Source organism: Sorex fumeus, unplaced genomic scaffold (genome assembly GCF_029834395.1).
Source record: "Sorex fumeus unplaced genomic scaffold, SorFum_2.1 ptg000006l, whole genome shotgun sequence".
Taxonomy (NCBI): Eukaryota; Metazoa; Chordata; class Mammalia; order Eulipotyphla; family Soricidae; genus Sorex; species Sorex fumeus.
In genome coordinates, this window is record NW_026606063.1 from 38255631 (window position 1) to 38283455 (window position 27825).

The following is a 27825-nucleotide window of genomic DNA, read 5'->3' on the forward strand; positions in this document are numbered from 1 at the left end:
CTCCCCCCTCGCCCAAGCTGTGCAGCGCGCGGCCTCCTCGGGTCCCCCCGCCTACCCCAGGATTTGCCCGCGGTAGCGCCAGGCCCAAGGCCCGGGGGGATGGTTAGAGAGGCTCGGACCCCGGGTGACTTAGCAGAGGCCACAACGGGAGGTGTCCCGGGCAGACACTCGACGCGGGGCGGGGACCCGGCCGGGAAGACGGGGAACGGGGGACGCCCAGCCCCCAGCGGTCCCTGCACCCCTCCCTCACCCCACCCTGGGCGGCGGCGGCGGCGGCGCGGACCCCTCCCCCGCCCTTCGGAGCCACCTTCCGCGGAAAACGTGGGGTCCCGGCGCAGCCGCCGCTGGCCGCATCTGCCGCTCCCCGCAGCAGCAGCAGCAGCAGCAGAGCCCGCCCCGGAGGAGGGGCCGGCGCCGCCCCACCCCCTCGCAGCCCCCCTCCGCCCGGCCGCCGTGCCGCGCGCCCCCTCCTCCCGCCGCCGTCGCCCCGTCGTCCCCCCCCCCACCCACCCCGCGGCGCCCGGCTGCGAGGCGGCCGCCCGCGCCCCGAGAGGGAGGCGGGGGCGCGAGGCGCGGCGCGGCGCGGCCACCCGAGGCTGCGGAAGGCGGCGCGATCCGAGGCCCCGAGGCGGCCCTGCGTCCGGACCCCGCGCGCGCGCGCGCACGCGGGGGGGGCTGCCGCCTCTGCACCCCCAGCCCACCCCACCCCCCAGCCGCGGGCCGCGGGGTGCAGGAGGTAAGGGCGAGTCGCGAGCGCGCGCGCTGCGGGACCGCTTCCCGGGCCGAGACGGCGGGGAGGGACCCCCCCCCCGTCCCCGCACCCCACCACCCCTTTTCCCGGGCCGCCGCCTCTGCCGTCCTCCCCGCAGCCTCCCTCCTGGAGGCCCGCGAGGCCGCGGGATTCTGGGCATGCCACGCTGGTGGTGAGGAAGGGGTTAATGGGAGGAATTGGAATCGGGTTTTAAGCCTGGCTTCCCCTCCCCCCATCTCCCACCCCCTCCTTCCACCCACCCCCCGCCCCTCCTGCTTGTCGCTCCCCTAGCCAAGGTTGGGGGGTGGGGTGGGGGCGGGCTCCGGATCCCGCCGGGACTCTGGACCTGGGAGAGCAGAGGCCAGGGGGAGGGGAGGGCGCCCTCCGATCCAGCCCTTCTCCACCTGCTTCGGAAAGGGGGGGTGGGGGAGGGGCGGGGCTGGGGCCTGCCGGGGCACCTGTGCGGGTGTCAGGAGGGTGGGAGGGTTTGGGTGTGTGCCTGCCGGTGGTGTGCACGTGTGCCGGCCTGTACGGGCAGGGGTGTTGCATATGTGTGCACGCATGTTTCTCTGGCTCCGCGCATCCCCGCGCCTCCGCGGGTGACTGCCCACGGCGAGGCTAGGTGGCGGTGCGCGCCCCACTGCATTGCTTTGCATGTGTGCGGGTGACCCGCTGCCTGTGGGCACTGCCCACACGGTCTGCTTGCGAGTAGGCGTGGGGCCTGCTCTCCTCCAGGGCTGAGACTGCAGTGAGGGGCTCAGCTGGTTTCCTGGGGGTGTGTGGCAGGTGTTGGAGCCCGGCCTGTGACCTTGGGAGGGATGGGCGTGTTGTTGCCGGTTGCCGGAGTGAGGGGGACTTTAGCATGAAAAGGCGACATCTCGCGCTGCCAGGAGCAGAGGGTGCGTCCATGGACCCATGTGAGTCTTCACTCCCTGAGCTACACATTTTGTGGGAACTCAAGCCTGCCAGCACTCTCGGCTTCTCGGGGATGCAGGAGAATTTTTAGAGGGCTGGGGGGCTTTTAAAAAAAATTCCCCATTCACAAGGCCACCTCCTGCTGCCTGCCCATCCTTAAAATTCTGCCCCACCTCCTGGTGCAGGTGCCTGAAACACTGGTTGAGCCTAGAGCATCCTTTCTTGGCCTGTAAATCCATCCATCCATAGCCCAGTTTTCCTTGTCCATTCTGTAATTCCCTCCTTCATGGCTGCTCCTCTCCTGCATGTGGATTTTATAGAGGAAGAGGGAAGAAAGGACTCAGGCCCAGAAGGCCAAATGGGAAGAAGAAAAGACAGAGCAGGGACCTGGTGGGGAGTTGGGTACCTGCAAAATGCTCATCAGAAACCGACAAACTTCTCAATTTTGCCCTGATATGGGGGTGGGAGGGGAAGGGTAAGGAGAAAGACTGGGAGGGGGGAGATTAATGATATCCACACTTGTTCAAGGCTTAGAGATGCCTAGATTGGCTTGATCTTTGGAATATTTGTAACAGGAAGGAGAGAGTTGTGAAAAAAAAATTGCCTGTTCTCCCTTTGAATTTCCTAGATTTTTCTACCTTTCTGCTCTCACCACACCTTTTATTTATTCATTCAACAAGTATTTACTGGACTGGAGAGATAGTACAGAGGTTAAGGTACTTGCCTTGCATGCAGTGGGCTCTAATTTGACCCCCATCACTTGAGCATAGAGCTGGGAATAAGCCCTGAACATCACCAGATGTGCCCCCCCAAAAAAATACATTTACTGAGTGCCAAGATGGACTGACCTGACAGGGTGACATTTTATTCCCAATGAGAACGTGAGATTGAAATTGAGAACATGATTTTTGAAGTCAGGCCGTACTAAATTCAAATCCTAGTTTGTCACTGTTTGAATTATGCTCTGATGTGTGTTTGTATATGTGTGTGTGTGTGTGTGTGTGTTTTGGGGTGAGGGGTGCCAGAGAGTAAACCCAGGGCCTCACATGTGCAAGGCACATGTTTTATCACTGAGCCATATCCCAGCCCTTAAAACAGTTTTAACTTATTTTTTCTCATGGTCAGTGATTTGCCTGTGATTGTGGAAGTCAACCTTTGGGGGTCCCTCTCACATTGCTGCATTTATTTGAGAGGTAGAAAAGAATATCAAGACAGCTTTTCATCCTTTAACTTCTCTCTCCACATGGACCCTGATCTTTCATGTATTTATCCCAAGTTTTTTTTACGTGGTGGCTGGATCCCAACAGGTTGTATTCCAGGAGAATAAATAAACCTTTGGGTACAACTGTTGGTCAAACCTCTGCCTATGTCAGTCTTGTTAATATCCCATTGGCCAAAGTAAGCCATATGGCTAAGCTTACGTCAGTGTGGAAAGAGATCACATTGGAGCAGGAATGCTGGGCAGGCTGCGGCTCTGGGGACCATCAAAGCAACAGTTGCTATGGTCACGTGACTTGTTATGGGGAAGTGATTTGGTCCACTCTGAGCCTCAATTTTCTCACCACAAAATGGAGATGAGACTTTTTTTTTAATGAATCACCGTGAAATACAGTTACAAAGCTTTCATGATTGAGTTTGTCATACGATGATCGAACACCCATTCCTCCACCAGTGCGCATTTTCCACCACCAATGTCTCCAATATCCCTCTAGCTACCCCACCCCATCCCACCCCCTGCCTCTGTGACAGGCACCTTCCTTCTTACTCTCTCTCTACTTTTGGGCATCATGGTTTGCAATGCAGATACTGAGAGGCCATCATGTTTGGTCCTTTGTCTACTTTCAGCACACATCTCCTATCCCAAGCGATCCCTTCGACCATCATTGACTTAGTTGTCCCTAGTCTATTCCAACTGCCTTCTTCCCTAGCACATGAGGCAGGCTTCCCGCCATGGAGCAATCTTCCTGTACCTTGTCTCTACTGTCCTTGGGTGTTAGTCTGATACTATTTTATGTTCAACAAATGAGTGCAGTCATTCTAAGTCTGCCCCTCAGAGAGTATCATGCTGAATGAAATGAGATGAGACCATTTTGGCAACACTTGGCACCTACTTGTGCCAATACTGCTTTGAGGACTAAGTGAGAAACATGATTTCTTACCAGGAAAATTAGTAGGTAACTCTTCATTGTTTTGTGATTAGAGTGCCAGCACTTTGAGGGCATCACTGTCATGTCTAATTTTTGCATCCCATGGGCCTTACGTTTGACATCATTTTGTCAGGTGAATACATAGCCTTGAAGCTCAGCTAGCGCAGTAGTATCAGGAAGACTCTACTAGTTCTTACCTTCCACTGGGTGACCACCAGAGACACACTTGTTATTTGAAGTAACTCTTGGGTTTAATTGAATGGAAATATCCTCACCATGTTCATGACAATGAGAGGTAGGAATCACTTTGGTTACATGAAATCAATTAGTAAACCCTTTACTCTGGATTCCATGTATTCCCTTAAGAACGTGCCGATGTTCCTGTGTGTGCAAAGTGTGAGGATAAACTGTTGCATCATCCCTGCCCACCAGTGTCTGTGTAAGGCAGAATCAGATGTGCAAACAGAGCTTCTAACCCATTAGCAGCCCTATTGAGCTGTGGGAAGGAATAACATGGTGATTTGAACTGAAGGAGAGGACCAGGGAGGGCTGCCGGGAGAGGGGAACGTGGAGCTGGGTCTGCAGAATTCACCTGCTGGAGAAAGGTTTCCTGGGAAGAGGGACCAGCATAAGCCAATACTTGTGGCAGTAGCAGCACATGGCACTTTCCAATGGAGCTTAGCCCATCAGGGCTCAGAAGGATGCATGTGGGAGACAGAGGTAAAAGGCAGGGCTGGCAAGGCTGGGTGATCACACCTGGTGATGCACACCTGGCTCATGCACTAAGGAATTACCCCTGGCGGCGCTTGGGGGACCATATGGGATGCTGGGAATCGAACCCCGGTAAGCCACGTGCAAAGCAAACGCCCTACCCGCTGTGCTATTGCTCCAAGCCCCTGGTGATCAGATTCTTGCCAGCGTTTAAAAGCAGGTCAGTGTCCGGCCCTCTCAGGAGCGGGTCTGCCATTGGAGCATTTCTTTTAAGAAAGAGACATGACTGGACCTATGTTTTCAGAATGCGTGAGCATTTAGAGCTGGAGGAGACAGACTCCAGTTAGACGTGGTCTGAAGGGCTCTAATAGAAGGCAGGTAATGGGTCTAAGAAAGCAATACAGTCAAGTATTCAGATGCTAAAATTGATTGTAAAAAAAAATCAGTGACATCTGAGCTCTGACAGGATTTTAATAATTCAGAGATGTCTTGGGCATTGATAAGAACTGGAAAGCCCTTACACATTTGGGAGAGGAGAAAGGGGTTTGAGCCACTTTACTCAAACCAGCAGTGCTCAGGGCTTACTTCTGTCACCAGCCATTGAACCTGGATCAGCTGCATGCAAAGCAAGCACCTTAGCTACTGTAGTATCTCTCCAGCCTCTTTACACATTTTTGAGAACCTGGGGACAGTTATGCCCAGTGAGGATGGCGGGCAAGATGGGGAACTGAAAATGTTGTAACTGTTGTCCTGAGTTCATTATAGCCAAATTAATTTCTGAGTCACCTACCCTGAAATATCCTTCCCATCCTTTCTGCCCTATTTACTGCTTCTAAGAGACACTTAAGACAACAAAAAAGCAGCGTCACGGACTGGGGTTACAGAGGGTTCATGCCATGCATGTACAGGACTTTGGGTTTGATCCTAGTACCTCATGTCCCCACTCCAGCACCACTGAGAGTTTCCGCCCCCCCCCAACAATAATAAATAGCCATAAATTTCAGTGATCTGTGCCTTAGCCTCGAAAAAGTGACAGTATGGGATAGAATGAGGTTATCGCCGAGAAGCATTTATTTATGTCCAGTTCTCCCTCATGATGGAGACGTTACTGGGCCCGCTCGAGCAAATCGATGAACAACGGGAGGACCGTGCTTTCCGTGCTCCCTCATCTTAAAAGCTGCTTCTGGGGGCTGGAGCAATAGCACAGCGGGTAGGGCATTTGCCTTGCACGCAGTCGACCTAGGTTCGATTCCAAGCATCCCATATGGTCCCCTGAGCACTGCCAGGAGTAATTCCTGAGTGCACGAACCAGGAGTAACTCTTATGCATTGCTGCCGAGGTGTGACCCAAGAAGCAAAAAAAAAAAAAAAAAACCCAAAAAAACTGCTTCTGTCTTGCCTTGCATGTGTGAGGGTTGATCCCTAGCACCACATTAAAAACAAAATGAAAAGTCCCCACCACCACTCAAAACCGTGCATCTGGACTCCGCAGTTCCCTCCACCCGGCCTGGTGCATGCTGTGTGTCCGTTCCCAGTTCCTACCCAAGTCTGACCTCTCTCTCTCAGCCCACATGCCTCAGGTTCCTCGAAGCAACCCCTCTCAAGTCAGCAGTGAACGGTGACCACCTCTGTGAGACTTGAGTTGTCAGCGTAGTTGCACGGTTGCTCAGCCCTTCCCTCCGGGACAGAGCTTCCATTTCTGCTGCTGCTGCTGCTTAGGGACATCTTAGTTCTCCCTCTCCTGCCCCTCGGGGGTCCGCCTCCCCCACCCACCATGCTGCTGCTGCTGCTTCTCTTCTTCCGCCCATGCCTGTTTCTCCTTTATCCTATTTTTGGTGGTACCTGGGATTGAACCCAGGACAACACATGTAACGCCACATGAGCCACGGCCCTGTGCCCACTTCTCGGTCCTACTTGTCCACTTGGTTTGTTTCTCAAGGTATTTTATTGGTTTTTCTTTTGAAAGGGGGGGGGGGTGGTCATACCGGCTATGCCCAGGGGTCAGTTTTCAAGGTGCTTGAGAGACCATGTGGTGCTGGGAATCAAATCCAGGGCCTTACATATGCAAGGTACATGCTCTACCACTGAGTTACATCCCTAGCCCCACTTCTGTTTGTTTTATTTTGGGGTGGGTAGAGATAACATCTGGTGGTAGTCGGGCTAATCTGTGCTTGGGGATCACTTCCCAGGAGTGCCCAGGGGACAGTGTAGTGTGGGGGATAGGACTGTGGTTGGCTGCATACAAGGCAAGCTCCTTACCACCTGCACAACCTCCCTGGCCCCTCTTATTTTTTATGCTGCTTCTAAAGCTGTATTTTTCTTCCATATTGTAAAATATGTACCAGATATCTCTACTTCCTCAAGCTCCATAACCACACTAACTCTATATTCCCCAAACCTTCCATCCTTAATTTTATTTTTTCTTGACCCTCATTCCCAGCTACCCCAAAGCCCAAACCTCAGATCTGAGCCTGACCTTTAAGTCTTCCCTCTCACACCTGCCACAGTCACCAACTTTTCTCCACTCTCCTTTTTTCTTTTTTTTTTTTTGCCTTTTTGGGTCACACCCAGCGATGCTCAGGGGTCACTCTTGGCTCTGCACTCAGGAATTACTCTTGGAGGTGCTTGGGGGACAATATGGGATGCTGGGAATCGAACCCGGGTTGGCTGCATGCAAGGCAAACACCCTACCTGCTGTGCTATCACTCCGGCTCCTCCTTTTTCCTTTTGTTTTGGTTTTTGGGCCATACCCAGCTGTGCTCAGAGCTTACTCCTGGCTCTGCACTCAGGGATCACTCCTAGCAGACTCCGGGGACTATATTGGGTGCCAGGTATTGAACCCAGGTCAGCCGCATACCAGACAAGTGTCCTACCCATTGTACTATTGTTCAGGCCGCTCTCCTCTCTCCTTTTCACACTCATTTGTCCTCCTCATTCACATTCCTGCTGCTGTGGCTGATAATTGTGACTTGCAGTATTCCAGGAGCCTTCTTCCTGACCTTGGCCTACTATTCCATTTTTTAAACTGCACATCTGTTTAACTCTTTGCCATTCATTCATTCCACCATCGCGGAACACCTCCGCCAAGGCCAGGGACTGTTGTTAGTTTTGGGGAAGTAGCAGAGACGGGGCAATTTTTCTACCCTCCAGGAACTGACATTTTCCTTCCAGGAAGGATACACGGTCCTTCTCACTTCCTAACCTTTGTGCTTGCTGCTTCTGATGCTCAAAATTCCCTTCTCCCCCTCCCCCGTCTTATGACCAGCCTTCCTACCTGACAACTTTACTTTGCTCTCCAAGACTCAGTCTCAGTTCTGCTACCCACGGGTGTTTCCTCATCCCCGATTCAAATTAAGTACAGAAACCCATGCCAGCCTCTTGTGAAGCCTTTATCTCAAGAGTGTATCGTTCAGCTCCTCAGTCTGCCCCAGGAGACCACAAGCTGCTTGAAGATAGGGACTGGGTCTTGCTGCCTTCAACACACCCAGCACAGTGCTTGGTATAGCTCAGGGTACACAGTGGACACTCAGTAAATGTATTGGGAATGAAGTCATGTCTGTGTTTTGATTTTGTTTGGGGGGCCACTTCTAGTGATGCTCACTCCTGGCTCTGCATTCAGGGATCACTCTTGGCAGAGTTCGGGAGACCATGATAATACTGGGGATTTGATCTATCCCAGGTCGACTTCGTGGACGGCAAATGTCCTGCCTGATGTACTGAAGTTCTGGCTCCTGAAGTTGTTTAAATAATGGTCAGGAGAGAATTCTAGATAAAAATAAATATATAGGGGCAGGAACGATAGTACAGTGAGTAGGGTGTTTGCCTTGCACACAGCCGACCTGGGTTCAATCCCCGGCATCCCATATGGTCCCCCAAGCACCGCCAGGAATTCCTCAGTGCAAAGCCAGGAGTAATCCCTGTGCATCACCGGGTGTGACCCAAAAATAAATAAACAAACAAATAAGTAAATAAATAAATATATTTGATGTCTGTTGTGGCCCAAAAGCCAAAAAGTAAATTTACATTCATAAACACACACACACACACACACACACACACACGTGTGCACACATGCATGCATGCGTGTGTGTGTTTGAGAGGGTGTTTACTTTTTTTTTTTGCTTTTTGGGTCATACCCAGTGATGCACAGGGGTTACTCCTGGCTTTGCAGTCAGGAATTACCACTGGCAGTGCGCAGGGGACCATATGGGATGCTGGGAATCAAACCCGGGTCAGCCGCGTGCAAGGCAAACACCCTACCCGCTGTGCTATTGCTCCAGTCCCAAGAGCATGTTTACTCTTAATCACAAATTACGTAAGTCCAATCCAAACTATTTTAAACAAAAAAAGGGGTGTCTATATACCAGTTCGAAAAGCTAAAAGGGAGAGGGATGAGGGGCCAGGGAGATGGCTCAAAGGGATGAGCACATGCTTTGCATGTGGGAAGTCAAGGGTCAGTGCCTGGCACTGCCTGAACTCCCTGCACCACTGGGAGCTACCTCTGAGCAGCATATACCAGTAGTAGCTTGTGAACACCACTGGCTATGACCTTAAAAAAAAAAAAAAAGAGGAAGAAGAAGAAAAGGGATGAATGGCTCTTGAGCATTAATTGCTCTCCAGTTCTCAGCAGTGTGAGGTCTCTCCGGCTCATGCTTCTTTCTTACTCTGAACGCTGCCACACTTATTCCTCCCATGAATGGACTTTGCCCATGTGAGTGGAGGATGCAAAAGGCCGTGGAGAGCTTCCTCTCTTTCCCAGGTGACTCCAGAGAACTAGAGGACTCTTCTGTCTCCTCTGTAAATTCCCGTGGTAGACTCTCCGCTCAGCTTGAGGCACGAACCCACACTGTGGCCTAGCAGATGGGGAGTGTTTTGACGGGCCAGGCCAGGGTCGCGTGTCCCAGCACGAGGACTGACAGTACACGGAGCGGGGAGGGCTCGCCCATCAAAGGAAGGATGAGGGGTTGCCTTTACCAGAAGGTAAAGCGGACATGTGGAGGAAAAGAAACTAAGGCCCACTGCAGGGACTGGTAGTGCCCACGTGGTTGTTTGAAGCCATGAAAATGTAGGATTCCACATGTCTGGCAACCAACCTGTGAATGGGTCAGTAGACAGGAGCAGAGACAACACTTGCTTGTTCTTAACACGTATTAGGAGGTGGTAGGTCTTGTTTGAGATGACTTAAGATACACCTGAAAACCTTCAAAGAAAAAAAAAAGTCTCCCATTGGTTCTTCTCCCCAAACATCACCATAACCTTGAGCTGGACTTGGAAGCAGGGAGATGTGAGACAGGCCTTTCCGACTGGAGAAGGAGATGCAGGATGGTAAGGGAGGGATGGGCTGAAAGAAGGCAAAGGCAGGTGGGGAGATGTATGGTGGGAAAGGCTCATGACTTGCAGGTACCTGACGTGAGCCTAGAGCCAGGAGTAAGCACCAGCACTATCCCGTGTAGACCACTTCTCCATCCCCTTCCTTCTTCACCCTCCAAATGAAGGCAGCAAAGGCAACTTCTCTGTTCCAGTGCTGACCTCACAGGATCCTGAGGAGGGGTTAATAGGGAACTCATCTCTTTCTCCTTTTCTCCCTGCCCCTGCCTCCATCATCTTTAGCCTGTGAGGCTTCACATTTATGCTGAGAAGTGTGTACATCTAGGCAAAAACATTCCTATGAGTGATTCATAGTAATTCCACAGCTCCTGCGGGAGGAGGAAAATTGTGGGGCGGGCTGGCTGGCAGCAGATGAACCATCTGGACCCCAGGAGCTCCTCTTTTCTTCTCTCTTGCTCATCCACACACCTACTTGCAACGTATTTGCCCCTGCTGACTCCAGAGCCTGGCAGTATGGTTTGCATTGGGGCAAAGGGTGTTTCAGAAGGGCCTGTGGTGGGAGGGGGAAAGACCCCAGTTGGACAGGCATCCCAGGGCCGAAGCCCAAGGCTAACAGTGAGAGCAGCACCCCACTCCTGAGTAGCTGTGGGTGAACTGAATTCTTATAAAACCGCTGGTCACTCTGAATTCTTCCGTTCTATCGTGATTAGTCTATTCAGGCTTCTAGTTCTTGTCAACTTTTGGCCATTTATATTTTCCTAGAAAAGCACTCAATTCATCCAAAAAAATTTTTTTAATGTGGGTCAAGTTGTACCTTGTAGCATTTTAAAAAATTGAAAATATTTTCTCTGTGTCAGTGGTCATATCCATTTTCTCATTCTTAGTGTTACATATTTGTTTTCTTTTTAAAAATTGCCTTTGTACAGGTTTACCATAAGACCATTTTATTGGTATTTTCAGAGAACCATCTTTTTTATTTTCTTCTCGAAGCTACTCTTTTGGAGGTGGGGCGGGGGTAATGGGGTTGGTCACTACTCCTGGTAGTATTCAGTGGACCATGTGTTACTGGGTCAAACCTAGGTTTCTATATACAAAGCATGTATCCCAGTTTGTTATGCTATCTCCCTGGAACTCAAGGTACCTTTTTTATATTTAATTTTTGTTTAAATTTAATTGGGGGGTTGGGTCCACACCTGGCAGAGTGGATTCAGGGCTTACTCCTGATTTTATGCTCAGGCAGCACTCTGGCCATGCTCAGTGGACAGTATGTGGTGCTTCGGATTGAATCAGTCCAGCCACATTTGCCACAAGGCAAATGTTTTAACCCCTATTCTATCTCTCTGACACTCTAGTTTTAGTTTTTCGAGATATCTCTAGGCTGCTTTCCATAGAGGCTGAACCAAATGATATTCCCACCATCTGTGAATGGGGGCTCCTTTTTAAACTGCATCCCCCGCCAACACTGGTTGTTTCCAGTATTTTTGATATATGCCATTCTCACTGGTATGAGATCATACCGTATTATTGTTTTGATTTGCATTTCCCTAATAAGTGATGATGAACGCTTTCTCATATGCCGACTGGCTGCCCATATGTGCTCTTTGTGGAAATGTCTGCTCATGTCCTCTCCTCGTTTTTGGTGGGATTATTAACTTTTGTTGTTATTGAGCTTTGTGAGTGCTTCATATATCTTGGCTGTTGGTCCTTTATCTGCATACTGTGGGTAAAGGTTTTCTTCCACTCAGTAGGGTGTCTTGTATTTTAGCCTGAGTTTCTTGTGCCATGCAAAATCTTTGAAATTTGATTAAATTTTAAGATTTAAAAGACTTAAATCTTTTAAATTTGTATTTATTCATTTTTGTGTTTGTTATCTTTGCCAGTGAAACTAAAGCATTGAAAACACCGCTGAGGTCCATATCCTGGGTTTTTTTTTTTTTGTATTTGAAAATACCTAACAGATGGTGGTGTTAAGATAATAGCTAAGTTTTGTTTTGTTTTGTTTTGTTTTTTCTAAAGAAATTTAAGGGGCCAGAGAGATAGTACTGAGGTTAAAGCGCATGCCTTGCATGTAGTTGACCCTGATTCAATCCCCGGCACCATGTGGTCCCCAAGTATCACTGAAAGCAGCCCTAGAAGCCCCGGAGCATTGCTGGTGTGGCCTGGGTAATTCTTGGCTACACTGGACTCAGGCAGCACTGCATCCTTGGGCCCTAATGTTGAACTGCTGATCACGTTGGCCAAGAATCACTGGCAGAGACCTCCAGGCCTCCTGAGCACCACTTGGGAGCCCACCCAAAGCATCACCACTAACAACAAAAATTTAAACTGTGGCTTTTTTCTTTTTAAAAGTGATGTCAGGGATTGAACCCAGGTTCTCACACCCCAGTGGCAAGTGTTGTCCTACTGAGCTACATTCCCAGCCCTAAGTCCCTGTATGTTTGTGTGTATATATATATATACACAAACACACACACACACACACAGACACTATGGTATTTTTGGATGAAATAATATGATCGGATTTTCTCAAAAATATTCAGAAGTAAGATTGGAGAGATAGTCTAGTATTTCTTGCCTTGCATGCAGCTGACCCTGATTTGATCCCCAGCCCTATATATAATCCCCCATGTACTACCAGAAGTGATCTTTGAGCACAGAGCCAGGAGTAAGCCCTGAGCACCAGTAGGTGTGGTCTAAACACACATACACATATACACACACTTCTCAGAAGTAGGGTGGGGGAAGTTTGAAGCACGGAATCATGAATGATTTAACAGAATTTACCATGAATTGATAACTGTTGAAACTAGATGATGAATTAGTAGTTCATTATCATATTCTATTTTTAAAATATTTTTAGAAATGTTCATAATGAAAAGGTGTATATCTCTTAATCTTTGTCTCAGCATGCATACCAGAAATTTCTAAGTGGAGTAAAACAATCCAGTGTGTTACAGGAAATCACACAGCCTGAAGGATTTGCATGCTACCCAACTATTTCCAGTTTATAGTATTAAGGTCATTTGTTTAAAACCCTTAGTTTGACCAAGGATGCAACTCAGAGGTAGAGTAATTATTTGCCTTGTATATGTGTGACCCTGGGTTTAACACCATTGTCAAAACATACAAATAAATAAAACTCTAATAAAATTGTTCTGCATTCAGAAAAAGAGACAAACACAAAACACTAAAAGAAACACCATAAGTATCTGCTTACATATAATCTTTGGATAGGGATAGATTTCCTAAGTATGATAACCAAGTGAAAAATAAAAATATTTTACTGAAGCTAACTTTAAATTTTAGGATACGGATAAAGACCATAAACAAAAGTAAAAACCGGTCCACACACTTGGGGAAAATATTTGCAATTACAAATCTATACGAGACAAAGAACCAATATTATATTTTTTAAAAAGTCTTTGCAAGGCAGTATGGAAAGATGAGTGTTTAGTGTAAGAATGAGCAAAGTGGCATAGACATAAAACTGAGTCATCATAACACAAGTCAGCAAAAAGAAAGACAAATGAGTGGGGAGAAAATGTCCCACCACAGTAATAAAAGAAAGACAAGTGAAAACGCCAGCTACGCTGGTCTTTCATGCGACCCAGGAAGCTGAGGAGTTTGGCTGCAGTAGACAGAGAGTGGGTCTCCATTGAAGGTGCAGGTATCATGTGTACATTGAGGAATTTGGTGCCTTTTATAGGTTGGATGAGAGCAGAAGGATTGAGGGCTGGGCCAGCAGATCAGGTCTGAGAAAGCAATGGCTAAGAGGCACACAGAGCATGCGAGAACAGTTGGGTTGGAAAGCATTCCAAAGCATAATCAGCAGGCCTTGACAGTTGGCAGAGAAAGCAGAATCAAGGTGGCCAGCACCACTGAAGGAACTCCGGATGCCTGAGCAGTGGGTGAGAGAAATCTCACATTTGTTTGTTGACCCTGGACCACTGTGCAAGAGTCTTTCATAGTGATTGGAAAGGGATTCAAATGATATAAGCCCGTGTTCATGACTTTCTTACATCTCCTAACTAGCTGAAAACCACTGTTTAAGCTGCAAAATGAATTCGGTGCCTCATGCAACTGGCATGCCAAAACTGGGCTAAATAAAATCTTAAGCGCACACTATTCATGATGCTCAAGGGAGGTCATCAGTTCTCTTTTCCTTGTTGGTGCCCAAAGAGAGATCAGCAAGAAATGGCTGTGAGAAGCTCCAGGCTCACAATCCATCAGCTGATCACGGGTCCTGGAGCACCTGCACCGGTCCAACCTGGGAAATGTCCTCTCCTGAGTGATCGCTGAGATGAGTGAGGAGAGTGATGTCAGATGTACTCCCCTGAAGCAAGAGGGTGGTCAGGCCTCCCAAGACAACCTGGATTCAAAGTGGAGGAAATGTGTCTCTAAGGGGAAAAAAGTAATCTACCCACAAAGGGGAACTGGAATCAGGCAGCAAAAAATAATATTATTGTTCACTTCACAACAACCCACTGTTGCCTGTCCACGATCTACACAAATGCCCTTTCTCAGATCGTTGAGACTGTTATCTGTTTCTCACAGTGCCTCATAATCCTGTTTCTCACAATGCCTCATAACACCCCCTGAAAACACCCCCCAAAACTTACAACACACTTGTCCCATCTCTGGAAGGAGATGTTCCAAGTTCTTACCACATCTAGTCCAAACTCACGATGTTGGTGATGGGCTGTTTGATAACTGGACTAGTCTTACGGTGTTTTGATTTATGGCTAGACTACAATGATGGTTGTATTAAAAGAAGAGCTGAAAGAACAAAAAACTTTCAGTTGCTGGGGGCCAGGAGATAGTACAGGGGCTAGGGCACTTGCCTTGCATGCAGCTGATGTGTTTTGATCCCCAGCAGCTCATAGGGTCTCTTGAGCACTGCCAAGAATGATCCCTGAGCACCATTGGAAATGGTCCCCAAACTAAAACCAACAAATAGTACCTTACAGTTGAAGAGGAGTAATCAAGAAAATCGCTCTCCTCATCTCAGTGATCATTAGAAGTCAGAGGTCCATAGCATAATCCACTTGCTCAACCAGTTAGCAAGGGTGAGGTTTTCTAGTTCATAAAGTCAGAGAACAGCCCTCTATTCAAGCTCTGTGGTCACATGCAAAAGGACGAGGTCACCTTCCTTTGGTGCAGGTATTGAGACTGAGTTTTCTAGGCTTGTCATCTTTTCTGTCAATACAGTTCTCTTCATCGTTAAAAGGCTTGAAATCTATAACTGTGTTCAGTCTAGTTATTCACCAAAGTAGATATCACACTGAAAATTCTAATTCTTGGGGCTGGAGCAATAGTATAGTGGATAGGCATTTACTTTGCAGGTGGCCAATCTGGGTTTAATCCCCGGCACCCAAGCCATATAGTCCCCAAGCCTGCTAGGAGTGCCCCTTAGTACAGAGCCAGGAGTAAGCCCTGAGCATAGTTGGGTGTGGCCAAAAAAAAAAGAAAAGAATAATTATTATAAGTTATAATTATTTAGGGGATGGGGTGTTTGGAGCCTCACCTGGCAGTGCTCATAGGCTACTCCTGGCTCAATACTTGCAGTGCTGGGGCTTGAATTGGGTACCCACATAGGAAGCATGTGCTCTAGCCCTTTGAGCTCTCTCCCTAGCCTGAAAGTGAAAATTCTTGAATCAAGTCCTTGGGGATAGCGTTGGGGGAGAAAAAGGAGTTGTGCCTTAGCAACAGGTCCGGGTGCTCCGAGTTACCTTCGGGGAGATCCTTGTTTTGTGGCCTCTGGCTGGGCCACTGCCCACAGGGCCATGCAAACTCCCAGCTGGAGTGAGTAACAGAGCATTTGCACCCTCCACCACTCAAACTGCACCTGAGAAGGCTGCTTATAATGCAGCAGCTGGCTCTGTTGAGCTGGGAAGTGGTTACAAGAGGAGGAATTCTGGCGGGCCTGGAGAGTCAAAAACCTGTCAGAGCCCAGAGTTGTCTCGCGTTTCCAGCCACTCTGTCTCGCTTGAGCTGACTTTAGCTAGAAGCAGAGAACTGGCTCTTAATTAGCTCTCAGTCTTATTGGTTTGCTGCCCTCCGGCAGAAAGGGCTTATTTGGACAAAAATGGCATTTTCTGCCTCTCTGCTTTCAGATGAGCCCCTTTCAGCCAGTGTGGATCATACTACAGCCATGGGGAAGGTTACCCCCCCAAACCCCTGGAACATCATCATTTCTCTTAGAGTCCCTAAATCCCCTGCCCAGGGAAGAATACCGTCTGAATTCCAGAGGTGGTAGGTGAGACAGTTTAATCAGCCACTTTACTGCTGTGTAGCAGGGCTCACCCACTGTGAGTGGCCGAACTATTTTATTTCTCATTTAGTTTAGCTAATGTCTTCATAGGTCTGCTGCTTGAAAAAAAAAATTCTACTTCTGATTGAAATGTCTGGTTAGGACTTTTCCTGGTTGGGTGTTATACCCAATTCCAACTGGCTTAAGTGAACAAAAAGAGAATTGATTTTTTCTCATATAATTGAGCAGACCGGGATATCAAACAGTATCTGTGAGGAATCTCTTCCTATTGGTGCTGCATCCCCTTGTTGGATGCCGAGTTGTCTCTCCCAATAGACAGAGACAGTTGAAGTTCTGGTCCTCCCTTCCCATCAGGACAAGAGTCTGAATACAAAGAGGATGACTTCCCCCAGCAGTTCCTAGAACGTCCTGGAGAAACAACTTATTGACTCTATGAGTGAAGGCTCATGGAATTGTTTCTGGGATGCCCATCATGCACCCAGGAATGGTCCATCGATGACACAAACTGGAGAAAGTGGGAAAGATGTGTCTCTAGGGTCAAAGCAGTTCTTACCAGGAGGACTGGGTTGTGGGCTGGCAAAGGAAGGTAACAGATTCTGCTCATGCATGGAGATACCTGATATAATCACATAGCTAGAGTAGGTCTGGATGGAGAGGTAGAGCTGAAAGTCAGCAGCTTCAGGGTGGGAGACAATCTAACTGCATGGGGAAAGACTGGAAGAAAGGGCTGAGGGCGGTGAAAACAGAAGACACTGGGAAGGAGCATTAACCAAACACCAAATGGGCAAAGAATACTGAGAACAAAGGTGCCTGAGACTTGGGAACATCGTGTCAGCAGAGGGTGGATGAAGCTCCGTTGTAGGCAATGAAGACAATAGCAATGAATGGAAAAGCATTCTACTAGGTAGGGGAGGGAAGAGCAGAAGCCAGAGGATGTTTCTGGGGTGCCCATCATGCACCTGGGAATGAACTGTCGAGAGAGGGAGGCTTGATAGTGGGAGAGGAAGGTGAAAACAGGAAGAAAGGAGGTTTGTTCTGGAAGAGATGTGAGGAAGGCAAATAATCGTGGTCCTTGGAGATAGCGGAGAGCTGCTTGCTGCATGGAAAGCATGTACTCCAGGCCTATCTCCCTCCCAGACCTTGAGGGCGTTTTTCGTTTGTTTTTTATTCTGGGCCACACCAAGCGCTGCTTCGGGATGAATGGGGCTCGGGAGACAAGATGAGGTGTTGGGGATCGAACTCAGGGTCGGGAAGCAAGCACCTTACCCGCTGTACCATATCCCTCTGTCCGGCCCAGAAGAAATCTAATTTCTCTTGTCAAGTCGGAGCGTTGGCACGGGAAGTCAGGCCCTGGGTACCCGCTCCCTCTCGGACTCTCGGTTCTGGTTACCTGGAGGGGGTCCGTTTCCGCCCCATGGGATGGGGCGGATGAGCAAGGGCTTCCCACCCCTCCGCTGCCTCCTCCTGAGTCCTGCCTCCCTCTTTCCTAGCTCCCTCCACACCCCGGGCCGCCCCAAGCCCCGAGCCTTCCTGACTCCGCAGGGGGCTCACCTGCGGGGCGCCCGATGAGCGCTCCGGGCTGACGGACCGGGGCGCGGCGGCCGCGGTGGAGCCCGGGCGCGGCGGCGGCGGGGGCGGGGGCGGCGGCGGCGGGGCCATGGCCTCGCTGGACCTGCCTTACCGCTGCCCGCGCTGCGGGGAGCACAAGCGCTTCCGGAGCCTGTCGTCGCTGCGCGCCCACCTGGAGTACAGCCACACGTACGAGACGCTCTACATCCTGTCCAAGACCAACAGCATCTGCGACGGCGCGGCGGCCGCCGCCTCGGGCTTCCAGCTGGCGCCCGAGCCCGCTGCCCTGCTGGCCGTGCCCGGCGCGCGGCGCGAGGTCTTCGAGAGCACGTCGTTCCAGGGCAAGGAGCAGGCGGTGGGCGCGGCGCCCGCGGCGCCCCACCTGCTGCACCACCACCACCACCACGCGCCCCTCGCCCACTTCCCCAGCGACCTGGTGCCCGCCAGCCTGCCCTGCGAGGAGCTGGCCGAGCCGGGCCTCGTGCCCGCCGCCGCGCGCTACGCGCTGCGCGAGATCGAGATCCCGCTCGGGGAGCTGTTCGCCCGCAAGTCCGTGGCCTCGTCGGCGTGTTCCACGCCGCCCCCGGGCTCGGGCCCGGGGCCCTGCTCCGGGCCCGCGTCCGCCTCCCCCGCGTCCCCCTCGCCGGCCGACGTGGCTTACGAGGAGGGCCTGGCGCGGCTCAAGATCCGCGCGCTGGAGAAGCTGGAGGTGGACCGGCGGCTGGAGCGGCTGAGCGAGGAGGTGGAGCAGAAGATCGCGGGCCAGGTGGGCCGGCTGCAGGCCGAGCTGGAGCGCAAGGCGGCCGAGCTGGAGACGGCGCGGCAGGAGAGCGCGCGGCTGGGGCGCGAGAAGGAGGAGCTGGAGGAGCGCGCCTCGGAGCTGTCCCGCCAGGTGGACGTGAGTGTGGAGCTCCTGGCCTCGCTCAAGCAGGACCTGGTGCACAAGGAGCAGGAGCTGAGCCGCAAGCAGCAGTGAGTGGCCCGCAGGGGCCTGGGGGGATGAGGGAGGCGCGTGCCGTGAATGTGTCTGTGTGATGCTGTCTGCCTTGCCGTGGCTGGTCTTTGGTCTTCAGCATGCACATGGGCCAGGAGTGCCTTGAGGGTGTGCGGGCTGTGCGGAGGTGCACTGTACCTGCCTGTGGAGACTTACTTTGCTTCTCCATCTTCTAGCCCAGGCCAGCACCTTCCGGCACCCGATCCTCTTCCCTTGAGCAGCGAAGCTTAATTCACTCCTCTGCTGCCATCAGACTTGCCCCAACCATAGAACTAAAACACAAATGTCATTTCTCCCATCTGTCAAAACCCTGTCTCAAGCTTCTGCCCTTTTCTTCTTATAAGAAAGCTCCTTGATGCAGGGCTGGAAAGATAGTACAGTGGGTAGTAGTGCCATGGTGGGATCAGGTTGGGCACTGGTGTTGCACACAGTTGTGTTATCCGCCAGGCATCTCCAGGGGTCATCCCTGAGCGCAGTCAGGAGTCATCCCTGAGCACAGCTGGGTTACACTTTCCCTCTTGAACATACTCTGCTCATGTGCCCCCTTCCAACTCCCCGGTTGCCATTGCACTCCATGTCACCCCCAACCCATATGTTCCAGGTCAAAGTTGTCATCATACTTTGGTCCCTTGCCAGCATATGACAAGCCCATCCTTGAAATATTTTCTCAATGGGTTTCAGGATCTTCTCGTAAGATTTTCTTTTTTACTTTTATTATTTTTGTCTGCTCCTTCCCAGGTGCTTTCTCTGGTCTCTAGACTACAGGTGCAGCATTTCAAATTTAGAATCACTTCACCTCCCTCTGATATAATCTCCATGTGGGCCGGGACTCTTTTCTGCTTTGGCCTTTGCTGTACCCTATGGGGTGCTTTGTAAATGTGGAAAGGCTGCATGAACAACTCTGAATTCATTTAGGTGTAGATAGGGGATCATAAGTGTGCTGTGTATACATGAAGCTCCTAGAGGTGGGTGCCCCTGCATGGATGCTTTTTTTTTTTGATTTTTGGGTCACACCTGGTGATGCACAGGGGTTACTTCTGGCTCATGCACTCAGGAATTACTCCTGGCGGTGCTCGGGGAACCATGTGGGATGCTGAGAATCAAACTCGGGTTGGCTGCGTGCAAGGCAAACGCCCTACCCACTGTTCTATTGCTCCAGCCTCGTGTGGATGCTTCTGCACAAGAGTGTTTCTGCAGACTGTGTGTGTGTGTGTGTGTGTGTGTGTGTGGGTGTGTGTGGGTGCGTGCGCACGTGTGTGTGTGAGTGTGTTGGGGGATGGTCGACCCCCGGGCCTGAACGCTGAGTGTTCAGATATGTGCAGGGGCCAGGTGAGCGTGCGACTGTGCCGTATTTCTGGAGGGATGAGCTGTGGCTTACAGGCTCTCTGGGCGTTTGCTTGGAAAGAGCTGTCTAGGTGCGTGTTGGCGCCTGTGTGGGTGAGGTGTGAGCATGTGTCCCAGAGTGTCTTCCTGCCTCTCCGTGTGTGCCACTGTTTGCTATATGTGCTTGTTCTGCACGCACCCATGTGGCCGTGAGCAGACAGCCTCGGGCAACTGTGCTTCGGGTCTCTCCGCACCGGCCGGGTCCTCCCCCCCGGAGAGCGGGTGGGCAACCAGGCCCCGACGCTGGGGTAAGAGACTGCTCCGGGCCCAGGGAGGTGGTGCAGATCGACCAGTTCCTGAAGGAGACGGCGGCTCGGGAGGCCAGCGCCAAGCTGCGGCTCCAGCAGTTCATCGAGGAGCTCCTAGAACGGGCGGACCGGGCTGAGCGGCAGCTACAGGTCATTAGCAGCAGCTGTGGCAGCACGCCCAGTGCCAGCCTGGGCCGTGGAGGTGGGGGCAGTGGCGCTGGGCCTGGTGCCCGGGGCCCGGGCAGAATGGTGAGTGCCCACTTCCCTCCTCACACGATGCCCCCTTCACATCCCCCCCACAAACCCCATGCTTCCCTTTGCTAGTTCTTGTCCCCTGAAGGATCGGGGGTCCAGAAGAAGGACGTTCCTCTGAGGGGGGCATGGGCCAGCCTCCCCCCACCCACACACACACCCCCAGGCAGTAATGCCGTAGTGGGATCTGACTCTGCAAATGAAACCCCAGGAGTCTCCAGTCGGAGTCTGGGGTGCGAGGTGGAGGAGGGGAGGGGCTGGGGAACTGGCCTCTCTGTCTGTCTGTCCATCTCTCCCAACCTTTGCCCTTATTCTCTCTCCTCTCCCTCTTGTCTCCGTTGTGTGCCCTGTTTCTCCTGCTGCTTCCCCTCCTCTTGCTTCCTCTGCCCCCCCTCCTTCCCTTCCTGCTCTGGGTGCCCACAGCGAGAGCACCATGCGGGCGCCGCTGTGCCGTACGCGCTGGCCCGGCACGGCTCCTCTCCTGGCACAGGGTAAGCCGCCCCACGCCATCAAGCACCTCCTGTCCCACTTCCCGGCCCCAGCACTCCTGGGGTCTCCTCTGTCCACCTTTCCACTCAGAGGGCATTTTGGGAAAGCAGGGGGCAAGTGGGTGTCCTTGCCTGGCGGTTGGGGGTGGCCCGGGGTGGGGGGGCCCGGGTTGACCAGGTGTCTCTTGCCTCCCGCCAATGGTTCTATTCCACCTCAGGGCCTCCAGCCGCATCCCAGCTGCCTCCCAGAGCTCTGGCTGCTACGACAGCGACAGCCTGGAGCTGCCCCGGCAGGAAGAAGCGGCTCCTGAAGACGGCGGCCCCGGGGGATTGGGCACCCGGGCACAGGCTGCGAACGGCAGCTCTGAGCGGGCACAGCCCCCGCGAAGCTCCGGCCTGCGGCGCCAGGCCATTCAGAACTGGCAGCGCAGACCCCGCCGGCACAGCACAGAAGGCGAGGAGGGGGATGTCTCGGACGTGGGTTCCCGAACCACTGAGTCAGAGGCCGAGGGCCCCTCCGAGATCCCCCGCCCGGGGCCTGCTGTGTCGGGGCCGTTGAGCAGCTGCCGCCTGTCAGGTGAGTCCCTGGAGTTAGGGAGTGGTGGGGGTGGATGGTGGGCAGGGTGAATGTTCTCTCCCATGGGGTGCACAGACCGAGGCACCCGTCACCCTTGCCTCAGGACCTCCCTTCGCTTGCCCCAGCCCTTCCGGTCTGGGCAGGCTCAGTGAGAGACAAGAGGGTAACCGAGAGTGACTCCTAAGAGTTCTTCCCCCACCCCCAAAGGCCCTGCACCTCTGGGGCTCAAGCTGATGGCCGTACCCCACCGCCACTCTGCTTCTCTTCATAAGGCTGTTTCCAGCTTCCCGTCCAGCCGCACCCAGCCTCGAAGCCCTTTCCTTCCCTACACGCACCCCGAGGCCCCCTCCAGTGGGTGAGGTTAACTCTGGTCATGGAGGATGTCACGCAGCAAGTCACCTTTTCTCCTTTGCAGACTTGGGGGTGTGTGATCTAGGCGAGGGGCAGCCCGAGGCCACCCTTCTTTCTCCCGGGTCGCTGGATCCCCCAGCACGGGTCTCTCCTTGCCCTTCCCCAGTGCTCCACTGACACCGCGTCCCCCCCCGCCACTGGCGGCCCCCACTGACCTTGGCCCCTCTGGTGTCCTGCAGCACGGCCGGAGGGCGGCAGTGGTCGGGGTGCGCGTGCCGAGAGGGGCAGCCCCTCCCGCTCCAACGAGGTCATCAGCCCGGAGATCCTCAAGATGCGCGCCGCGCTCTTCTGCATCTTCACCTACCTGGACACCCGCACCCTGCTGCACGCTGCCGAGGTTTGCCGCGACTGGCGTTTCGTGGCCCGACACCCTGCCGTCTGGACCCGCGTGCTGCTCGAGAATGCGCGTGTCTGCTCCAAGGTGCCGGCCCCTGCCCACCCCCCAGCCCTGTGTGGTTCCTCCCACCCCTCTCCCCTGCACCACCACCACCACACACAGCACCCCAGCTCCGTGCGGCTCCAACATGCTCTCCCGGGGCTGATCTTCCTCTAGCGCGTCCCCATATTCAGGACCACCTTCTCCCCGCAGTTCCTAGCCATGCTGTCTCAATGGTGCACCCAGGCGCACTCTCTGACTCTGCAGAACCTGAAGCCCCGGCAGCGGGGCAAGAAGGAGAGCAAGGAGGAGTATGCCCGGAGCACCCGGTGAGGCTGGGGGCGGGGGAGAGGGGCTGCTTCCTGGAGGAGGAATAGGCGGTCACGGGCAGTGCACTGACCTCGTGGCCATCCCCAGGGGCTGCCTGGAAGCAGGGCTGGAGTCCCTGCTGAAGGCGGCAGGGGGGAACCTGCTGATCCTGCGCATCTCCCATTGCCCCAACATCCTCACTGACCGATCGCTCTGGCTGGCCAGTTGCTACTGCCGCGCCCTGCAGGCCGTCACCTACAGGTGAGTGCGCCGGGACGTCCCCCCTCCAGACCTTAAGGGGTGCTGTTGCCGGGGGTGCTCTCAGACAACGGTACCCACGAGCTCTGTGGTGTGAGGCAAGAGGGCAGAGGACTTGAGTGGGCCCTGCCAGGTTTGTCTCTTCGACAGGAGTGCCACGGACCCTGTAGGCCACGAGGTCATCTGGGCTCTTGGCGCAGGCTGCAGAGAGATTGTCTCCCTTCAGGTGGCGCCACTTCACCCCTGGTGAGCTGGTGGGTGGGTTGGGAAGAAGGTGGGGGAGTGGGTTGGAGCAGATCTAGGCCCACTTCGTAAGCTGGCGGGGAGACGGATTCCCTCCCACCCATCTGTGTGGTCTGATGTTCAGAGCAGGCCTTTAGCCTCCCACCTGGACTCATGTCCTTTCTTAGCACGGTGTGTGACTCTAGCCAGCTCAGGTGAGGTGCTGTTAGCAAATCCCTCGACGCCATCAGGACTGTTGCTGGCACTGAGAGGATGTGTTCGGAAAGCCTGCAACATCCTCTGCATCCAGTGAGAAGCAGGCATAGGTCAGGCAGTTCAGGGAGCCTTGGTCAGTGGATATTGTGTGGAAGAACCGCTCGTTGGAGAACCGCTTGTTGGGAAAGCATTAGCTGTGGTGGGAGTTCCTCATACCCTCCCTCTCTTCCACTCTCTGCAAGGGCCTTCTGTAACAGTTCCCAGGTCACCTCGGGTGCCTGCCACATGGTGTCACCACTCTCCTCCCACTGCATTCTGCCCATCGTTTTCTACCTGCCAGTCTATGCTCATTCACATTTTTTTTTTTTGCTTTTTGGGTCACACCCTGGCAATGCACAGGGGTTACTCCTGGCTCATGCGCTCAGGAATTACTCCTGGCGGTGCTCAGGGCACCATATGGGATGCTGGGAATCAAACCCGGGTTGGCCGTGTGCAAGGCAAATGCCCTACCTGCTGTGCTATCACTCCAGCCCCCTTATTCACATTCTTGGAGCCAGGGCTGGACCATTCCATGCCCATATCCCTGGCCCCCAGTGCATGGCAGACTTCCGGTGGCCTGGATGAGCGTGGAGGGGCGACTGTCTCAGGGATCAGCAAGTATGGTACGAGTGATGGGAAAGAGTGAGCCAAAGCTAAGTGGAAAGGAAGATGCGGCAGGAACAGAAAAACATGCTGCAAGGGTCTAATTCTTTGTATATTATCTATAAAACGTGCAAACATTGAGGAGTTTTAGGTCTGAAAAGTGGGAGTAGGCTCAGACTTGTTCTCTGCCCTGCCACCTCCAACCCAGACTGGTCGCTCCTGCGGTGCAGGGACCATGTCCCATTGTGTCACCCATGCGTCCCCACACTCTAGCTCTCTTGTTTTGGCTTGCTGGTCGCTAGAGAACTGTTTGTTTAGTGAGTGAGTAAGGGAACGAGAGGGGACCATCAGCCACTTGGGGGATGATTGGCGGGGAGGCTAGTTATCTCTCCTCTGATAAATGCTGACGGTGGGTTTCAGAGTTGTTCAGACAACAGAGTCAGGAGTTCCTGGGTGGTTGGTCAGCCCTTCCCTGAGATGAGCCCAAAGGAGATTTGGGGTACTGCACAGCTGGAAACCTCCCTGATGGCTGTTCACCCCTTCTCCAGCCAGCAGCCCACGCGCTTCAGTAACCGTTGTCTGCAGATGATTGGTCGCTGTTGGCCTCACCTCCGGGCCCTGGGGGTTGGGGGTGCTGGCTGCGGGGTGCAAGGCCTGGCATCGCTTGGTGAGTGCTACCTTGGGATGGGGGTAGGGGGTCGTGGGGAGCACATGGGGTGCTGCCGTGCAGTGTAGAATCCTGGGGGCTGGCTGGGCAGCTGGGAAGGGGGTAGGTGGGCGCACCCTGCCAGGCAAGAGTCACCATCTGCCTCCTCTCCCTTCCTCTTCCCAGCGAGAAACTGCATGCGGCTGCAGGTCCTGGAGCTGGACCACGTGTCGGAGATCACCCAGGAGGTGGCAGCTGAGGTCTGCCGCGAAGGCCTGAAGGGGCTGGAGATGCTCGTGCTCACAGCCACCCCCGTCACCCCCAAGGCCCTGCTGCATTTCAACAGTGAGCGATGGCTGTGGGAGGGATGGGTGCTGGGTAGGGTCCAACCGTCACCTCTGACTGGGTTGGCAGCAAGAAGCACCATCAGTTAGAACCAGTCCTGGGGTCTCGCCCTGGCTTTCCGCCAGTACCATCTGCAATTACTGTGGCCCGGGTCTGCACACATCAGACCCACAAATATGAGTGGGGGAACAACATCTGTCCCCCAACTCCTCTTCTCCATCGTCTCCTCCCTCTTCCAGAGAACGCCTGGCCGGGGCAGAGGCAGAACTGATGGTTCAGAGTGCACAGGCTCAGGGGCAGGACTGAGCTGGCCTTGACCCTGCCCAGGGTGCCTCGTAACTGTTTCTCTGACTGAGCTGGCCTTCTAGAGCAGGTGGGAGGATTAAGGTCACGTGTAAAGTCACGAGGCCATTCTCCAGGTGACTGGTATAATAATCTGATCAATAGTGGCGGTGGGTTTCAGCATTGGGCTGGAGCGTTAGCACAGCGGGTAGGGCGTTTGCCTTGCAAGCGGCCAACATCACCAGCCCAAGTTCGATTTCTCTGCCCCTCTCGGAGAGCCCGGCAAGCTACTGAGAGTATCTCGCCCACACAGCAAAGCCTGGCAAGCTCCCCGTGGCGTATTAGATATGCCAAACACAGTAACAACAAGTCTCAAAATGGAGACATTACTGGGCTTGCTCAAGCAAACCAATGAACAACGGGAGGACAGTGACAGTGACAGTGGGTTTCAGCGTTGTTCAGGGCACTATAATTAGTTCCTAACTTGAGCAGTGGGGCTGGAGCAATAGCACAGTGGGAAGGGCATTTGCCTTGCACACGGCCGACCCGGGTTCGATTCCCAGCATCCCATATGGTCCCCTGAGCATCGCCAGGAGTAATTCCTGAGTGCATGAGCCAGGAGTAACCCCTGTGCATCACCGGGTGTGACCCAAAAAGCAAAACAAAACAACTAACTTGAACAGCAGGGTGGGTGCTTGGCCCTTCCTGAGATGAGCCTCCAGAGGAGGAGCAGATTTGGGGGAACACACAGCCAGAAACCTCCCTGATGGTCCTTCCCCCCAGCCTCAGCCAGCGGCTCCTATGATGCCAGTCGTGCCTCTCCCTTTCCTCCACCCATACCCCCAGCCATCCGTCCACCTCTGCCGAGGACATGGGTGCCTAGCTCGGCTACTCCTGCCCAAATGAGCTCACCAGGACCATTTGGCCCGGGGTTCCGTGATTTGAGTGTCAGAGGTTCCCTGACCCTGTGACATAACTCCCTGATTGATCCTCTTCTTCCTTCCACTTAAGCCTCATGGCCCCAGCCCAGGGAGCCAAGTACTTACTCAGCCCACGAACTGTTGACCTCCCAGCCCTGGCCCTCAACCTCCTAGCCTGGCTCTCCTCCCCTCACTTCAGGGCATCCGCCAACTCCTAAGCTCTCCACTCCCGACTGGTTTGCTCAGTTTCCCTTCCTCTGTACTTCAGTCAAGACCCACCCACCTCACCTTCCCCACTCTCTCATGGCTTCCCAGCGCCTCGGCCCCAGCTCATTGACCTCTGCCAGGGAAGATTCGAGAGTCCTTGATGTTGCCACCCCTCCAGAGTCACAGCAGCTTCTGCTGCCTGACTCCATCCTGCCCCCTTCCCTTTGTCTGGGTGCAGTCCCCAAGAGGCATGGGTCTCTCTTCACCCCCAGTGGACAACCAGGTGGCCCCTTGGTAGGATTCAGTTTCATGACCTAATGATAGGAGCCGAGGCAGCTCTGTTGCCCAGGCCATCATGTGGCCCCCATCATCCCTTTCCTCTCAGGCATTTGCCGGAACCTCAAGTCCATTGTGGTCCAGATTGGGATCGCCGATTATTTTAAAGAGCCCAGCAGCCCTGAGGCTCAGAAGCTGTTTGAGGACATGGTGACAAAACTCCAGGTGAGGAAGTTGGTTCTGGGCCACCCGAGCTAGTATCTCTGTGGGGCTGTGGCCTGGATGTGGGATGAGACCACCTAGATGTGAGGGGGGGAGGGTTCTCAGATCCCACATCCTGTCCGATCCAACGGGTAAGTAACCCCAGGTCTGGCCTGCAGGCCCTGCGACGGAGGCCCGGCTTCTCGAAGATCCTGCACGTCAAGGTGGAAGGTGGCTGCTAACCCGGGGCAGGGGCGGCAGGACCCCTGCCAGCCCCAGACCCCGCCTTCTCTTTGGACCTTCAGAGGGACCCTGATTTGAACTAGAGTCATCCCTGGCTGCCAGCAAAGGGCGGACAGTCCCTGGCTAGCTCCTGCAATGTGGAGCATGGACCTCCCGTGGGCACTGCTGCTCCAGGCCAGGGACCCTTCTGATCCTGCCCCCGTGGGACAGCTTCCGGCACAGCCAGCGAGGAGCTACGTCACCACCAGCACCTGGTGTCACCGCCTGCCTGACCGTCTCCTCAGCTGCTCAGGCCAAGGCTCCCACTGTGGGGGGTGGGGGCGGGGGAGGGGCATTGCTGGGTTCCAGCTAGGGGCCTTCACAAGGTAGCTAGACTTGGTTTAGGGCTTTGTCCCCCCCTGCCCTGTCTCAGCCCTCTGTGAGGGGCACCCCCTTGATTCAGTTCTCCCGGGCTCTGGGTCCACATTTCCAGGGTTGAAACGAACAAGCCTATGGTGTCCAGGCATGTGGTCAGTTGAAAGTGGAGGGCAAGAGATCAGCAAGATGGTGGGAGTGGGCTTAGAAGGGCAACAACATTCACCTAGAACTTCTCCCCAAGATACCGAGACTGCCCTTTCCAAGGGGGAAAATTGTCATGG

At 53.5% G+C, this 27825-nt stretch overlaps 1 protein-coding gene across 1 annotated transcript; it reads left to right on the forward strand.

The window, feature by feature from the left end:
* Positions 1–713: 713 nt before the first annotated feature.
* Positions 714–27397, forward strand: FBXO41 (F-box protein 41). Its single transcript, XM_056122476.1, has 13 exons — positions 714–736; positions 17613–18663; positions 20340–20565; positions 20992–21059; positions 21275–21633; positions 22224–22465; positions 22634–22749; positions 22838–22990; positions 23138–23233; positions 24616–24734; positions 24900–25058; positions 26853–26968; positions 27124–27397. Exons 2-13 carry the CDS (start codon positions 17780–17782, stop codon positions 27184–27186), a joined length of 2601 nt encoding a protein of 866 aa, XP_055978451.1. The 5' UTR covers positions 714–736; positions 17613–17779; the 3' UTR covers positions 27187–27397.
* Positions 27398–27825: the final 428 nt, after the last annotated feature.

Bases quoted from the DNA above. Each gene is read 5' to 3' on its own strand.
- FBXO41 (XM_056122476.1), top strand. From the start codon at position 17,780: ATGGCCTCGCTGGACCTGCCTTACCGCTGCCCGCGCTGCGGGGAGCAC. The intron at 20,566-20,991 runs GTGAGTGCCCAC...GGGTGCCCACAG, and splicing joins CCCGGGGCCCGGGCAGAATG to CGAGAGCACCATGCGGGCGC. The intron at 24,735-24,899 runs GTGAGTGCTACC...TCCTCTTCCCAG, and splicing joins GCAAGGCCTGGCATCGCTTG to CGAGAAACTGCATGCGGCTG.